General features: G+C 42.0%; 1 protein-coding gene across 2 annotated transcripts in view; it reads right to left on the bottom strand.

Annotated features, from left to right (window-relative positions):
• Window positions 1-8,348: 8,348 nt before the first annotated feature.
• LOC147438270 (uncharacterized) overlaps window positions 8,349-16,833 on the bottom strand; it is a 68,594-nt gene continuing 60,109 nt past the window's right edge. For both annotated transcript variants that reach the window (XM_086486098.1, XM_086486099.1), the window contains one exon: window positions 8,349-8,674. In XM_086486098.1, coding sequence (XP_086342224.1) covers window positions 8,669-8,674 — 6 coding nt within the window. In that variant the 3' untranslated portion in view covers window positions 8,349-8,668. The remainder of the gene's footprint in view (window positions 8,675-16,833) is intronic.

The raw sequence follows: 16,833 nt of genomic DNA, 5'->3' as shown, positions 1-16,833 counted from the left end.
TTTGTGGGACCAATTCAACTACCGACATATACAGCTTAAGCCCACTACATGAATAACCATTTTAAGAAAAGGCTTCAGATTCCTTGACTAAATGGACTAAGGCAAAGGCTACACATAAACAAAATGCAAGAATCACAACTTTATTCTTGTATGCATATGTTGGTTTACGATATGCCCTTCCTATTGAGATAGTTAGTGACAAGGACACTCACATGTAATACAGTACTTGTTGAACAAATTCATAAAAATTCATACTAAGTGTGCCCCTCATCACCCGCATGAAAATAGACAAGTTAAACATCTCAATAAGATCTTAAGCTAAGTCTTAACTAAAATTTTTAGGTTTAGAGGGATGGATTGGGGGTTGCAACTTCATACAGTCTTAAGGGCATATAGAGTAGTGTAAAAAAATCACCTTAAACACTACTCAGTTTAATCTAGTGTTTGGCTTGGATGCAATTTAGTTTATGGACTTTTTGTTCCCAACTCTAAGAGTCAAAAGCTAGTAGGATGGGTTGGACATGAATTATCAAATCGACTTGAAGGGCTTGAATATTCTAATGAGCAATGCCTTGCCACAATAGCTCACATCTACGCTCAAGAATGCAAAGTAATATAGCATTTTGACTCCAAGCTAATAACAAGATAGTTTAAGAAAGGTTATTTGGTACTCATCTACTTGTTAAAACATCATCATTCCTCTCTAGAAAGAAACTCTAAAAGCATCCTATGCCTTAGTCTACAACTCTATGGAAAGTTGTGAAGGTGATATCTATAAAACAATGGAGAGATTCAAGAGATTGTTGTCGATGTTATTGATCGTCTACAAAAGATGTTAGACAGTGGAATGGCTTGATAGCTTAAGGAGAAAAGATTGGTGCAAGGAACTTTTAGGAGGGAAAGTGACGTTGAGGGAGGACATGTAGGTTGAAGAGCTAGAGTGGAGAGAGGATAGAGATAGTAGAATGGAGAGAGGAGAGAGGGGAGTGAAGACAATGCCTTTGGAGGGACCCCCTTTTAAGAGAAAGAAGGGAAGAAACTAACAAACTCTTGAGAGAGAAACCATTGGTTTTTATCCTAGATTTATGGAAAAAGGTTCAGATTTCTTAATTTTTAAAAGCTTTTCTCATTATGTTATCAAAGAGTTTTAACATTTAAGCCTTACCACATACAAAATTTAGGTCCACATGGCAACCAACCATTTTCTCATTCCTTAATCTCATTTTAAGTTCATGGAAAATAAAGAGGCCCTCCTAGTCCCCATTCTCTTCCTAATGCAAACTAATAGTAGAATATAGTAGCCAATAGTGCATCACACAAAGTAGATTAAAGATGATGTATTGTGCCAAACCCAATAGTAATGATGTCAATACCATCTAGTACAATGGATTTAGCCATGACATGCAAGATTGTGGATAAGAAAACTATGGAAGTTGCCTAGATATGTGCATCAACCTATAGCATTGACAACTTGAGCTTGACACAATACACCAATGTATTGTATTCAAATAAAATTTGAGGCTGGCTAAGCATATTTCCTTTAGCTTTTCACTTTTATTTGCATCTAGCACATGTCATAGTTTCTCTCTATTCATTAGTGTCATTTAATTTTCATTGTGTATATCCTTCTCTTGATTGCAACCATTGTGATGTCACACACGTAAGCGGCTATTGTCCAAACAATTAATCAATCTTCTATCTAGTGACTAATACTTCTCTAACAACAATATTAGCTCTTCAAACCTCATCACCTTCTTTGCTCCTTCTTCCCCATATAGCTCTTTAATCATGTTCCCTCACACTATGACCCCTTTGTAGATCACATTTCTTCTCAAGCTATAGAGCTATGGTATAGGCTGGTCACAAACGTTACTTTGAAGCCAAAAATATCCTTTGTTGCAATGTTCAGTAAGAAAATTAAGCTTCATTCCTATTGCTAATCTACTTAAGAGCTCTATGATGTGCTTACCTTTTTGCTATTTGTCTCCAACTTGTAGGTGGAGCTTCATCATGGTGTTAGTGTCCATCTTTGTATACATTTGAACTTTTCTATGTATATAACTTATCATTTGAATGTAAATAATCTAAATTTTCTTTGTGTAGCCTACTGCTACCTTCCTTATCATGAATTTACTAATTGCTTGATGACCTAAAAGTGTCATCAAATTGATATCTTCTAGCAATATGCAAGGCAATAGGGTCACTGGGTTTCCATAGATTATAAGCTTACTATAAGAAATTCAAGTGGATGACAATTCAACCAAGCTCAAGAAGTGTACACAAGGTTGCTTGAAGAGACATGGTCTCTTGGCACACCATTGAAAGGGGAGAATCATAGAGTTTAATCAAAACCAAGAAGGAAAGTGGTTAGCAAAGGTATAACATGTATATATAGCATCACAATTGAATTCATTTGATTTTATAGAGTGTGAGCCAATAAAATATCTGAAGTGAACCTTTACATCCATTCATGTAGACCTTAGGAATCTATTATATGTTGGTTGTTGGTCCTCAAATCTTGTATCATGGGAAATATTTTTCTACATCCATATTTATGTAGCATCAAGGTGTAATGGGTGGGTGATCTCTCTACCATTCACACACTAACCTTGGAGAACATGGAATGGCCTAGAAACCAAACAATGCCTTGATAGAAACTATCATCAAGACCTATGTGTCACATGAACCAATAGTTACCTAGTATTTGCAACTACATGTGTTAGTGTGTTTATTTCTAAAATACAAAAATATCCAAAGGACATCAACATTGTGGATTTGCAAATGTGAATGTGCAATCAATGATTTCCTTCCAAATGCATAGGAAATCGAAGCCGCCAATCATCTAGGGGATACCATCAAATTTTATGTGGGTGAGAAGATGGTAATCAAATACCATATTGCAAAGAAAAATATGTCAACCGTATGGGAGGCACTGGGCTCTAATGTTACTAGTCAAGAGACCATATATCTTTAAATATGCCTCCAAGATGATGTGGTCCACATTATCTTTGTCAATGGTGACTAGCACCTTGGCCACCTATGGGAGTATCTCAATTCGAGATTCAGAATTTCCGAATAGTACCATTTTTCTAATCAATAATGCTATTAATATAGAAAGGGGAAGTATTATTTTGGGAGGACATCACATTTGCACCATGCACTATTGTATACATTTGTTGGTAAGGTGAATTCTTCTTTGATTAATAAAGATGACGTTTCTGTATCATTTCTCTATGTAATTTTCTTTCAATTTTAAATATTTATGTTTTTAATAAAGTTTTAAGTGAACCCTTTAGTTTTAAATTAAGTTTTTTTTTAATGTTTTTAAGGTTTTAGTTAGGTTTTAAGAGTGGCATTTTTAGGACATTGCATTCCAGCGTTGCCTTACTCTTTTGCTAATGTCAATTGAAAAAACCGGTGTTTATATAGTTTCTCTAGAAAAATGTGTTTTAAATTTACATTTTTAGAGAATCTTTTATGTTTGGTTAAACTTTTTTATGAGTTTCTTTGAGTGTGGTTGACTTGCTATACATATTCGTTTTTTCTCAAGTCACTTGCTAGAAAGCAACTTTAGTTATAATAAGTGTCGTGCTCTCCTTGTATTTGCAAATCTCCCTCAAAGCCACCATTTTTTCTCTCTCTATTTCCCTTTCTTCTATGTGTTTGGTGGCAGAGGTGGAGGGGGGTGTCATACCCATTGAGGAGTGTCATTTTTATATTTCTTTCTCCACTCCTCTTGCACCTGCTTCTTTGCAGCTGTGGGGGTAGTCTTCTTCTTTTTTGCACACTTTTTACTGTGGAAACTTTTTGGCAATTGAGCTCCCAACTGCAATAGATTATTGGGTAGATCGTACCTAATCTTCATCAAGATTACGTTCTACCTCGACAATTGCTTCCTCTTATAGGGTCTCTCCTCCTCTTCTTGCTACATTGTTCCTTCAAGGTCCTCTTGTTCCTTCTTTTTCTTTTCCTCTTCTCTTTTGCTACTCCTCAAAATTCTTTCTTGCTTGGTCTTCCTCATTAGCTTTCCTAGCCCACCTCTCCTCAATTGCCTTCCTTGCCTACTTCTACTCTAAAACTTTTTGCTCCTCCTCCTTTCTTTGCTCTTCTTCCCTCGTTTCCTCTTATTCCCTTTCCCTTTGCTTGCAGATTTAGTGTTGTTTCTCTTCATTATAAAGTTCATAGAGAGAGAGAGAGAGAGAGAGAGAGAGAGAGAGAGAGAGGAGGGGGGATCTTGCAACGGCGTTCGCGTCACATGCGATAGCTGCATGAGATCACCAAAGGCAAATAGTGGAGGGATCATCTATAGGTGGTTGAGGTTGTGGGTTTTTAATGGTATCCTCTACATGAGGTGGACGTTGTGGGTTTTCATATGTATGACGGGTGGCCATGCCATCGGTCGTTGTGGGGGTTAAAGTGTTGGTTTGGTGCTCATTGTTAGCCATGGTGTGCAACAAGAGAGAGTGTGTTGAAGATGACGGTGTAGAACTTGCAAATGAGAACTTAATGTGTCAAGTTTTGACTTATATAGCGCTTAAAACTCTAAAAGACTCAATAAACTTATTAAAGATTTAGAATTTAAGAAATTGGACAAAACTTTGTACACAAAATAAGGGAATACATCACATAATTACTATGCTCAATTTACTACGTAAGTTTACATTGGAGTGGGACGTAATTACAAATAAGTAGTCAATTTATTGCCCCTCATTTTTAACTTTGTCATCTTGGTTGCATCCATTTACTATACTCAATTTACTACGTAAGTTTACATCAGAGTGGGTCGTGATTACAAATAAGTAGTCAATTTTCTCCCCCTCATTTTTAACTTTGTCACCTAGTTTGCATCCAATTAAAATTAATCTCTTTCACTTGAGGTAGGATACATTTGCCATAGCCTTAGCTTAATCACTTTACTAATCCTACATCTTAGACTACATTTTACTTGAGACTCCCTCTTCTCTCTTTCTGCCAAAAATCAATAGAAACAATTGAACATCTCATGCAAAACATTGCTCTTTTTCCTCCTACCTCCAAGCCAAGTGTGTTTTAAGTAGACTACTTTACGTTGAATGTGAGCACTCAATTCCTTGACTACTCAAAATCTCCAATCAACTGTACATGCTAGGTAAATATGAAACATGTGCGAAACGTATCTCTTGCAAAAAAGAACATTATTTAGTTCTAAATTAGCCTTATTTTATTTTTAAGATCTAACAAGTTTGAGACAAGGTTTAAGGAGGAGTTGAAAAACTAGCACACCCGAAAGCTATCAAGATCAAACAATTCTTTTATTGAGCCACTCCATATTGCAGATACTTTCCACCCAACACTATATAGATGATCTTCAGTATTGAGATTGGATGTACCCAATCGCAAGGTTGAATAATGGGGCACTAAATCATCATGAACTCAAGATATTTTTGGCATGTTGGTAATGTCTAGTGGCGGCAACTTATTGGATGACACTCTATGTGACCTTGAACACATAAAGTATTATTCCAATATAATTGGGATTTGAAGGTGGAGATGGCGATACAGATTGCACTTTCTACAAGCATGCCAAGCAGATGTTACTGGCTATGGTGGAAGAAGCAGAGGGAGCAACGAGAGAGGCCTTGATGAAGTTGTTGAAAGAAGAGAGAGAGAATGCTAATAATACATCTTTAAATTTTCTTGGATGTTCAAGGGTGTTTGAGAGAGAGAGAGAGAGAGAGAGAGAGAGAGAGAGAGAGAGAGAGAGGAGAGGGGTGGGAAAAGGAAAATACAAACTCCAAAAATATAAACTTAACAAAAGAGTTACCCACCTCACTTTCTAGTAGAATATGCCTATTTTAAAAGTCAAGAAATAGAAAAATCCTTTTTCTCTAGGCCCATCCTAGACCTTTGCCCTCACCACTCTAGGTTTGGTCAAAGTGAAGCCTTAAGCATTTCCTTAAACTACCCAATAAAGAGGCCATCCTAAACCCCTTTCACTTCCTCATGGTTAGTCACCCTTGTCCTTATTCTTGGTTTCCTTCCCCTTTTCTTTTACTTAACACAAAGATTTCACGTAAGGTCCGCTAACATTGATGGTTGAATTGGTTGATGCTCCCTTCAAGTTTATTTATGTTTGGGTTGACCTTTGCATGGCATTATTGCTCTAGTCCATTCTACTCCTTAGCACATTCAATCTACTAGCTACAGGCTATTTGGCTTATAGATCTCAAGGATGCAATCCTCTAACAAGTGGTAGGATATGTACCATTGTTCAACTATGGATTCTTTCTTCTCAAAAATGTTTTTAGCTTTCATATAAATCTTGGCTCTAAGCTAGAAGAATCATTGCACCCATACTTCACACTTGACAAAAAATTTCAAGTAGAGATCTATCCTTGTGATATCTTTTTGTGCTCTCCCTCTCCCTCTTCTACTTAGGGATTACCATGCACTCTCAATCCTCCCCTCCTCCCCCCCCCCACCAAAAAAAAAAAAAAAAGATTCTTTGCAAAGTCTTTCTTCAATATTGCTTACTCTTTACGAGCTATGACCACACAAGTATCAAAAGCATTCTTAGATCTTCCCAATTTTGAAGCTCTCTTTTCTGCATTGTAAGAGGCAGGTCACCAATTTTTTGTGACGTTGTCTCCATTGAAACATCGATTATTATGCATCATTCCATCATGCATCTTTATGTGGGTGATAGTTGTCATGCCAAAGAAACAAGTAGCTATCACAAGTTCAAATCACACCACAAATTTCATGGTAGCTACCATCATGGATGCATAGTGGCAAGTAGCTAGCCTCACCATGCATCAAACATTTGGAAGATACCAAAAGAGTGATTGTTGCAAGCTATTATTCTAACTGATAGGTCTACCTCTAAGGTCATAACCCTCATTAAATGAAAGTGGTTCTCCCTATTGCGTCAATGACGGTAGCGAGCTGCAAAGAAGACTAATTGGGCTTGATTAATAATAGGAACACAATTTTGTTAGTAGCTATCGGAAAACCACAAGGTGTTTCGTCAGTAGCTATCCCAAAGTTGATAGTTACCGAAGTGTCTACATAGCAACATAGATATCAAAAACTTTTCTTCGCTTCAACAAGTACCGATCAAGCTCCTGTCATTCATAGGAGACATTATCATCACATAGGAATTTATTGAACCACATGCTAATTGACAATGTAGGTTAAAAGAGATTTTAACAAATATCATTGATGTAAAGAAATAGATCATGATGAAGTTACCAACCCTACAAATAATGTTAGACTAATGGATTCAAAGCTGAGGGACAGGTGTCAATCTACACAAAACACTAACTTGGAGTAGCTCCAAAAATGCAATGGATGTTTTACCCAAACCTTCCTCTCAATACACTTTTGGGAGACAACCCTTTTTATGGGCAAGACTCATGTAGTCTCTGTCCAAGAAGAGACCAGTAATTTCATTATCTGATCATTGATTGCATACTTTTGTGTATGGTTGTTACGGGCATTGCCAATTTGGGGGAGTTGGAAAAAAATTGAACTCCTTAACGAAAGTAGAAGCTGTTGGAGAAAATGTAGCAAATTGTCCAAGAGAAGGAATTAGAAATATAACAGGTGGCCTCAAAGAAAGTACCTGTGTATGGTTTGCATACTTTGTGTATGGTTGTTACGGGCATTGCCAATTTGGGGGAGTTGGGAAAATTATGTACACCTTACCGAAATTAGAAACTTTTGGAGAAAATGTAGCAAATTGTCAGAAGGAATTAGAAATATAGAAGGTAGGCTCAAAGAAATTACAAGAGAGGAGAAGAAAGAAGAGAGAGAAGACGAAAAAAGAGGAGACCAGAACAAACAAAGATCAAAGAGAAAGAGGAGGAAAGAAACAAGAACTTAAGCATTAGCATGTATCTTATACAAAATTCACCTCTCTTTTTGCTAGAAACCCAAGTAAGTTCATTTACAGTCAAAAGAAACAAAGGGCCAGAAACAACAGAAGATGGAAAAGACAGCTTCACTACAGCCACAGCTAAATAAACTACAATGCAAAATGAATCTGAGCAGTCAAGAATTTTCCATATCAAGAGGCACCCAGACCCAAGCAACCCTATTTTCAACAAGTACTCCCCAAAGAGCAGGAATGATTAACACGAATAAAAAACACTTTCACAACATATCAGAAGCAGAAGCAAGAAACTATGATACAAGCAAAACCTCACAAAAATGAACAAACAATGTTTCACACCTCGTTCTTTAACAGTCCGTGGCAAAGTAGCAAACAATTACATGCAAAACTTACATTAATGCTGCCAAAGAAACGCCAGTTTCTGTCCACAAGCTGTGCTATAAACGAGCATTATTGCGTTGAGATAACAAGCTCATCCTCATAAAAGTAGCACAACATTAGAACCCATTAAATGAAACATGTTGGTTCTCAGTATTTGGAACAAGCTCTCTTCAATATTGATTACACAGAAGACCATCTTAGCCACAAGATAGTGTTATCCACAAACACTCTCAAAATTGTCAGAACAGTTTCTATCTTTTACATCTACAAGCCCTTGATAAGGTAACAATAGGGGTATTTTCCTTGGGGACCCACAAAAGAACAAAAGAAAAAATACCTATTAACTAGGCCTTGTCATCCTTAGGAGCACTTTTCTCTGCCGGTTGCTTCTCAAGTTCTTTAGGCTTCAGTTTTTCAGCTCTGCCAAAATCAAACCAAAATGAGAGAACAATAAAGATGAAAAGAGCAAAGATGCTGGATGAATGGAAAAAATTAGCAATTGACACCCTTTTTAGATCACATACAAAAACAAATAAATAGCTTGGGAGTCACAATGGGAAGCCAAATCAAAAGAACAAGCACAACATTTTCAGGAAAACACTGAAACAGCCTGAATCATATAAAGACATTTTCATTCGGAAGTAGAGAAAAATAACTATTACTATCCCATCTTTGCATGAAACAACTGTAGATAATCCATTGACAAGGACAGAGGAGGGAGGACACACATAATCTCAATTGATAATATTTCAGCAAACAGCTCACCAAGTGGAACTTTCAGTCGTCAAACACTTGCAAGAACCCATCCAGGAGATTACTGATACAAACCACTCTACAATGGCAGATCATTATGCCCAAACTGTAGTGAATGTATTGCATCATTGAATGGTGCTCCACCCTCCAGACCGGTCCTGGCAAGGTTGCTAGTGCCCTAGTTTCTCCCAGGGGTTGATCATAGGGAGTGAGGGCTGTTTTGTGGCTGTGCTCGGCCTATGTGAGATAGTTTGCTCATTATCGGCATGTTCTTGCAGTTGTTTTGCGCACCTTGTTTTGCTTGCAGTGTCATATAGTTGGGCTCTTGGTGTCTCCAGGTTGGGGGGATTTTCCCCAATACCCAGCTATTGGGATGAGAGTAGGGTAAAATCTGGGAGTCCCTATATAGGGACCCCACCCCCTTGTTCTTAATCCACATTGTATCAATTCAGTGATCATCACAGACATTGCTCTCCAAGTCTCTCTCTCTCTCTCTCTCTCTCTCTCTCTCTCTCTCTCTCTCTCTCTCTCTCTGCGCGCTGCTGCAACCCTCTGCGTGCTGCCCTCTTGTTGAAGAAGCTGCGCGCTGACCCGCTGTTGCACATGCGCGTAGCCCTCCTGTGGTAACTGCGCGCTGCCCACAGACCCCCCCCCCCCCCCCCAAAAAAAAAAACCCGCAGGTACAGTAGCAGCAGTAGACAGTCTGCCAAAAATCAGAAATCACAGGGCTTCAAAATTTTGCCGTTTTTCCGGACAATTACAGAATTCAGAGGATTTACAGGAAATTCAGTAACTGCAGAAATTCAAAAATTGCAGAATTGGCAGAAAATTGCAGAAATTATATAAAACGGGTTTTTTGTCGCTTTGGTCGTATTTTGCAGAAATTGCAGGAAATACGCCATGTATGCTTAGTGTGGAACATGCGTGCGTGTAGGTCAATTTTTTCTCGTTTTTGGCACCGATCAAACATGAGGAAGCAAAATGATAATGCCGACCCCTTGGAAGATGCAGTTCAAAAGTGCAAAGAAGAAATGACCAAAATCATTAACAAGATCAACCGCCACCTATTAGCGACAATAAAAATGCTCGAAGATCGCGTTTCAGCCCAAGAAAGCAAGATCGCGGCAATGGGAGATCGGATGACGGCCCAAGATGAAGAGACTGCGTCACTCAAGAAGGAGCTCGCTGATGCACGATCACGAAACACTTGAAGAGGGAGAATTGCAACCCTTTGTGATAGAAGAACTCAACACTATCAAAGAGCAAGTGCGAGCCATCAAAGAAGGGGAAGAGCAACATAAAGAAATGACGACTTCTTGGGTGGACGTTATTACAAAGACTCAACAGAAAGCAGATGAGGCTGAGAAATGGATTGAGGTTGCCAAGAAAGGGAAAAGCAAGGAAACAACATCCACACCCACCATTATCAACCTGACACTGGAAGAGGAGCAAAGAAAACGTGTACGCTCTCTACATGTGAGAATTTGCGGCCTTAAAGACAAAGATAATGTAGACGAAGAGGTAAAAGAACTCATGGCTTTGATGGGGGTTCATCAGTCGACGCACTCAAGAGCTCGGAGAGTGGGCAACAAGAAAAATGGGAGCAAGGGGGAAACCTCGAAAGAAAGGGCACTCATCCTTCGCTTTCCCTCCATGGAAGCGAAGACCTTACCCTCTCATAGGTTGCCCACATGCAGGAAGTAATGCCAGAGATTAGAGCGGCAAGGGAAAAAGGTAAGATTGCTTTTTACCGAGATGGAAGAGTGGTGATATTGGAGCCATGCCCCACATGACGGTGTGAGGCCTATGGGACCACACTCAAAGTTGCTACCTGGAACTGTAATGGATCTATGCGTCTTGATGTGGGTGCTTTTGAGGAGAGTTTTACCGGGCGAGACATCATTTTCTACTCTGAGACGCATCACGCACATGGGTAGTCTATGCCTCACATTAGTGGTTACAGATGGGAGACAGTTTGTAGACATGAGACACGATCAGAGCACAGAGGGCGGGGCTCAGGAGGAGTGGCAGTGTTATTCAGGGAGGAGTTGCAGTCATTGATACATATAGCTCGTAGGGATGAGCAAGCTAGGTACATGTGGATGAGATTGAGAGCAGAGACTGGTAGATATCTTTACATTGCCATTTGCTACTTTCTCCCGAGTACGTCAGTATATGCACCACCTAGAGGACAGTCCCCCTTCTTTATTTTGGATGATGACATATGGGAATTCTCTAGAGATGGCGACATTATCATTCTAGGGGACTTCAATGCTAGGACTGCCCATCATCAGACGGTATTTTATGATACTTTAGAGGAGTTGTTGAGAGAGCTGGATATTGATGAGATAGGCCTATCCAAAATATCACAGGATGGGGAACATACTCAGTATGGACGACACTTGATAGACATGGGGACTGCACATGGATTGGCCATCTTGAATGGCCTACACAAATTTTCCGCTGCAGGAGGCTTCACATGCTTTCCACACAGACATGGAGCCAGCACGGTGGATTATGTCATGGCACAGTCGAGCCTCATATCTAGTATACAGGATCTCATAGTTGGGCCTAGACCTGTTGGGGTGGCAGTGGATCATGCTATTGTGTCGCTGACCATCTCTTTCCAATTCAATGTAGCACACATTCCACGGGTAGCATCCCCTACTCGCTACACCTTCACGCGGGAGACGGATTCTGTATACATAGACGGGATTTACAGATGCCTATCCACTGAGGAGCCAGGGTGACCTTTGGAGGAGCTTACTACTATACTGACACAGACATTACACGATGCTGCAGTAGAGGCATACCCACACACACAGCCTGAGCAGAGACGTCGTTCTGGGAGCATGCCTCAGAACAGCTGGTATGATGAGAAATGCCGTCAGACTTGAGCTAGACTTCAGAGGGAAGTGCTTTTGGGGGACATCACTCACAGACAGTCACAGATTGACTTCCGACGCCTAGTGCGACGGAAGAAGAGGGCATTTTTGGCTCGACTAGAGCAAGATCTATACCAGCTATTCTTGAGTCAAGACTCATGTGAGGCATGGCGGCTCTTTCATGAGCAGTCCCCCCCCCCCCCCCTTTACCTCTACAGAGATATGGGGTCGGTACGCATCATCTTTGTACACAGTTTCTGGACAACAGCCCCTCCCCGAGCCAACCGATCCATGCTCACACATGTGTGCTTTTTTCACCGCTGAGATGGTGAAGAAGGCCATTGACAGGATGAGGATTGGGAGAGCATATGATCATGATGGCTTAGTGGCTGAGCATTTCATGCATGCTAGAGATCTACTAGCAGAGCTTCTAGCAGTTATGTTTAACTGTGCCATGTGTGAGGGCTTGCCTGATACTTGGAGCCTATCTACGATCGTACCTATCTTCAAGTCAGGAGACCCTATGGAGTGAAACCGGCCCGTGGTGGGGCGGTAGGCTTTGGCTTTCACCCGAAATTCTTTACTTTAGACACACACACACAGCACTTTGCAAAGGAAACCGCAACGGGAATTAACACTTAATCACACACACGGCTCGGAAGCTAGAATGCCCCGAGCAGACGCCGACGACCTGTAGGCCCCAAAATTGGCGCCCCTTTCGGTATTTCTTTATTCTTTGAGAGGGTAAATTACAAAGTAGAGTCCTGGGAATCCTTTACCCGTATCCAACTAGATACCACTTGATTTGGCCAAATTTCGGTAGCATAACAACCCCAAAACTTGCGTGAAACCAATTCCCCTGCTGAAACTCACTTCCACTGGCATAAACCCTCTGATTCCTGCCCAAAAACAGTAAATTCAGCACGCTGTATTTACTGGTTTTTTCCCTGTTTTCAGCCCCAAACAGTCCCCTAACTGTCCTCTGCCAGTGGGGCACTATTCCCAATGGTTCTGGCATCCGTATGGCTGAAAAACAGTCAATTTACAGCCCATACGCAGCGCTGAAAATGCACCTGTACGGTGAGGTTATAACCCTCACCGGTGCCTGCTTTGGAGTAGCAGTTAGCTACCCTTGTTCCTCCTCAAGGAGGCTCTTGCCTCAGCACAAAAGCATGAACCCACACAGCTGTACATCAGTCAAATGAAGAGCCCTCTTGTGGGGCATCACATAACTGCACGTAGGGGGGAGAGGGAGCACTGTGTAGCGTGCAGGGCATCACTCCTGGCACCACACTGTACATAGAATGGAAAGGAAGCACTCCATAGCTCTTAACCTGTGACAGGCTCTCAATGAAGCATCCCCCCAGCATGAATCAAGCGCCCCCTCTTCTGCCCTTGACCTGTAATGCATCTGTGAACAAATAGATGCAAAAAGGGGAAGATTTCCATGGCTGCCAAAACCTGCGTATCGCTGAAAACGCAGCAAAACAGCCCTGTAAACACGCATCTGATGCCTTCCAATGCTGAAAATGAGCTCCTTAGTCTTAGGTAAAGTCATGGGAAGCTCAAAATGGAGAGAAATGGCTGAAAATCACAGTTATCAACCTCCAAAACTGCTCCAAAAAGTCAGTTACGAATTCTCTTCTCCCAAACTTGGTAAATTGACCAAAAAGTGCCACTTGGCACTCATACATGCAATTTCCCCGCATTGGGCTTCCTGCTTAAAAATCTCTCAACTGGTGCATCAATTGACTTTGCAGCAAAGTAATAAAATGTTTCCCTGGTCATATCGAAGGTAATGACGTGAACACATTTCACGGCCCAAAATAGCAGTTCCCTAATTTTTAGGAGATGTTTCCGTTGGGCTCCCCCACTGATCATCTGACCATCTATCCTCATTGGGACCGCATCCAAAAGTGCAATGTGGCCCAACTGCTGGATACTTTCTGTTGGTGATCCCACCTTGACTTTATGCCTTTATTGAGTTCACTTCCTAGTATCCACCAACTTGCTAAGTGCGACGGGGGGACCTACATGATCTTGCTCTGAGCCTAGACATCCTCTTACTATACAAATTCCAGTGCCGACCACTATCCATCTGCGGGTGAAACTACCGTTCACATTGGCCATACAATGTCCGACCATTTGCAACTTCAAAAAGAGGGTCTAAAAAATTAAACAAAAATCATTGGAAAGAAACCAACAACTAAGGTTAGCAGTTGCCACGTCCTCGTGACATGGAGCCTGGGAATTATCGCACTATCATGATCGGACACACATTAGCACGGTTGTACGCATCCATTCTTGAGCAGCAGCTAAGTAGATGGGCAGAGAGGGAGGGCATGGGCACTGTTGGGCAGGCAGGGTTCAGGAGAGGTCTTTCTACTCTTGACCATATCTTGACACTCAGGGCCATCATCGAGGAGGGTAGATCCCATGGGAGACGGATCTATTGTAGCTTTGTGGACTTCCGCAAAGCATTTGACACAGTACCCAGAGCTAGATTGATGCGCAGATTATAGGAGATGGGAGTACCCACAGAGCTCATTTGGGGGATCATGGTATTGTACAGATCAGTAGTAGGACATGTACACACCTCAGAGGGTCTATCTACAACGGTTCACTCCACTATTGGAGTGAAGCAGGGCTGCCCGCTCTCTCCTACTCTATTTGGTATGTATGTGGATGAGGTTTCTGACTACATTGAGAGAGATGGTGATAGAGGTGCACCGCTGGCAGGGACATGCATTCCGCTATTGTTATATGCTGATGATATTGTGTTGATCTCCGACTCTCCGGAGGGGATGCAACGTCACTTGGATACTTTGCATAGGTTTGCCCATGAAAGTGGCTTGTCTGTCTACCTTGGTAAAACCAAGGTCATGGTATTTAATACCACCCCACAGTGGATCAGGAGGTCAGCACCCGCATTCACATATGGCCAGGAGACAGTGGAATATACAAATGCTTACACTTACCTTGGAGTGGTTTTTAATGGACCAACATTTTCTTTGAGGAGAGCAGCAGAGACTAGATTGACCAAAGCCCATTTAGCATTGGGGAGACTGGAGAGGATGTGTTCACAGGTTGAGTTTCAGGAGCCTCGGACGAAGCTCTGGCTCTTTGACACTTTGGTGGCTTCTGTATTGCTCTATGGAGCTGAGATATGGGGGCCTTCATTGGATCATTACGAGAGAACAGGTCGCACTGATGGATGGGGGGACATGGAGAAGCCTCTGGTCTCTATGATCTCGCCGCTCATTAGAGCCAAGGCTTCAGTACCACGTGCCATTATCCGAGCAGAGCTAGCTGCCCCCCCATCAGTAGTTGAGGCGCTCACCAGATCTGTTTCCTTCATACACCACTTGTGGGAACTTCCCAGAGACAGATACGCCCACCTTGCACTTGAGTCCTCTCGACAGTTAGGACACAACATGTTGGTATGGGGAGATGATGTCATGGTTCCAGGCACATGGGTTCAGTATAGACAGATTGCCCCCCTTCCAGTACTCACTGGATGCACCCTCTCTGACTCTTACACAGTCCGAGACCACCACGCTCATTCGCCAGGACCTGACTCAGCTAGACACCAGGAGGACATGGGTACAGCAAGCACAAGAGTTGGGCACGAAGATGGCTTTCTACAGAGAGCATCTTCTCCAGCTTACGGCGGACGGTTTTGTGACGAGACCCAGATACATGGACACCCACTTGTCTCATGGGATACGGGTGCTATTGGCAAGATACGCACATCTTCACATCATCTGCGGATCGAGACTGGGAGATACAACGTAGTGCCAGCAGAGGCCAGGACATGCACCCTGTGTGACATGGAGCTTGAGACAGAGTTACACTACACATGCCAATGCCCCGTCTACAACGAGATACGAGGCCACTTCCACTGCTTGTTTAGAGAGGGATTTGGACCACTCTCCAGAGTCATGAGGTACGAGGATCAGAGATGCCTGGGTTTGTTTCTGCTCGAGCTGCACAGACACAGAGAGAGCCTGATGAGAGGAGAGGCTAGCCAATCTCAGAGACACATCACAGACTTCTTTAGAGCAGACACTGGACACCCAGAGGAGCTACTACCACAGCAGATCTTGTCGCCTCACACCAGAGGCACACTGATCGATCCAGCAACTAAGCTAGGGAGATCTAGACGCCCACGACTGCGGAGGACTACACAACATCGACGGAGGCTACATTAGAGGATTCGGATCACTTTGGCCTGACATGCACAACACCCGGTCAGACTACTGTCCATGGAGGAGATTGATGAGATCCGCCAGCGACCAATGCTAAATTTCTTGTGACTTGTGATTTAGCTATCCCAGCTAGCTGCTTAGTTCACACTTACCAGTTTAGGATCCCATAGTACTTTTATTTTATCATTTTGTCATTTCATTTTGTTACTCTGAGTTTGTATCAGATTCACCACATTGTAACGCTCTGGTCTCATAGGTCATTTTGGCCTTTTGAAGACGTTAATATAACATTTCATTTCATTTCATCTCTCTCTCTCTCTCTCTCTCTCTCTCTCTCTCTCTCTCTCTCTCTCTCTCTCTCTCTCTCTCTCTCTCTCTCTCTCTCTCTCCAACAATTTCTCTCTCTGGTGTTTTTGCCAGATCGCCATCCCTCTCTGTTTGCCTTTGCATTTTTTGCAAGATCTCTCTTCTTCTGTACCCTCTCTTGCCCTAGGTAACTCTCCCTTTGTGCGTACATTGCAGACCTAGGAGATCACCTCGACAGGTTTGCTCTCGAAGGTTTCACATTTGGAAATTGCTGCTGTCCACCATCGGATCTGAGGGATTGTGCATATGTTGCCGCTGTTTCCAACCATATCCATCCATCTTCCTCTCTCACTCTCACATGGTATCAAAGCTCCGGTTTTGAGATCCAATGTTGGAGCGTTTTTGCGCCATGTTTGACGCTTTCCTG

Source organism: Adiantum capillus-veneris, chromosome 17 (genome assembly GCF_014529385.1).
Source record: "Adiantum capillus-veneris isolate H3 chromosome 17, ASM1452938v2, whole genome shotgun sequence".
Classification (NCBI taxonomy): domain Eukaryota; kingdom Viridiplantae; phylum Streptophyta; class Polypodiopsida; order Polypodiales; family Pteridaceae; genus Adiantum; species Adiantum capillus-veneris.
Note: the sequence above shows the minus strand (reverse complement) of the source record. Positions and strands in the feature narration are given on the sequence as shown.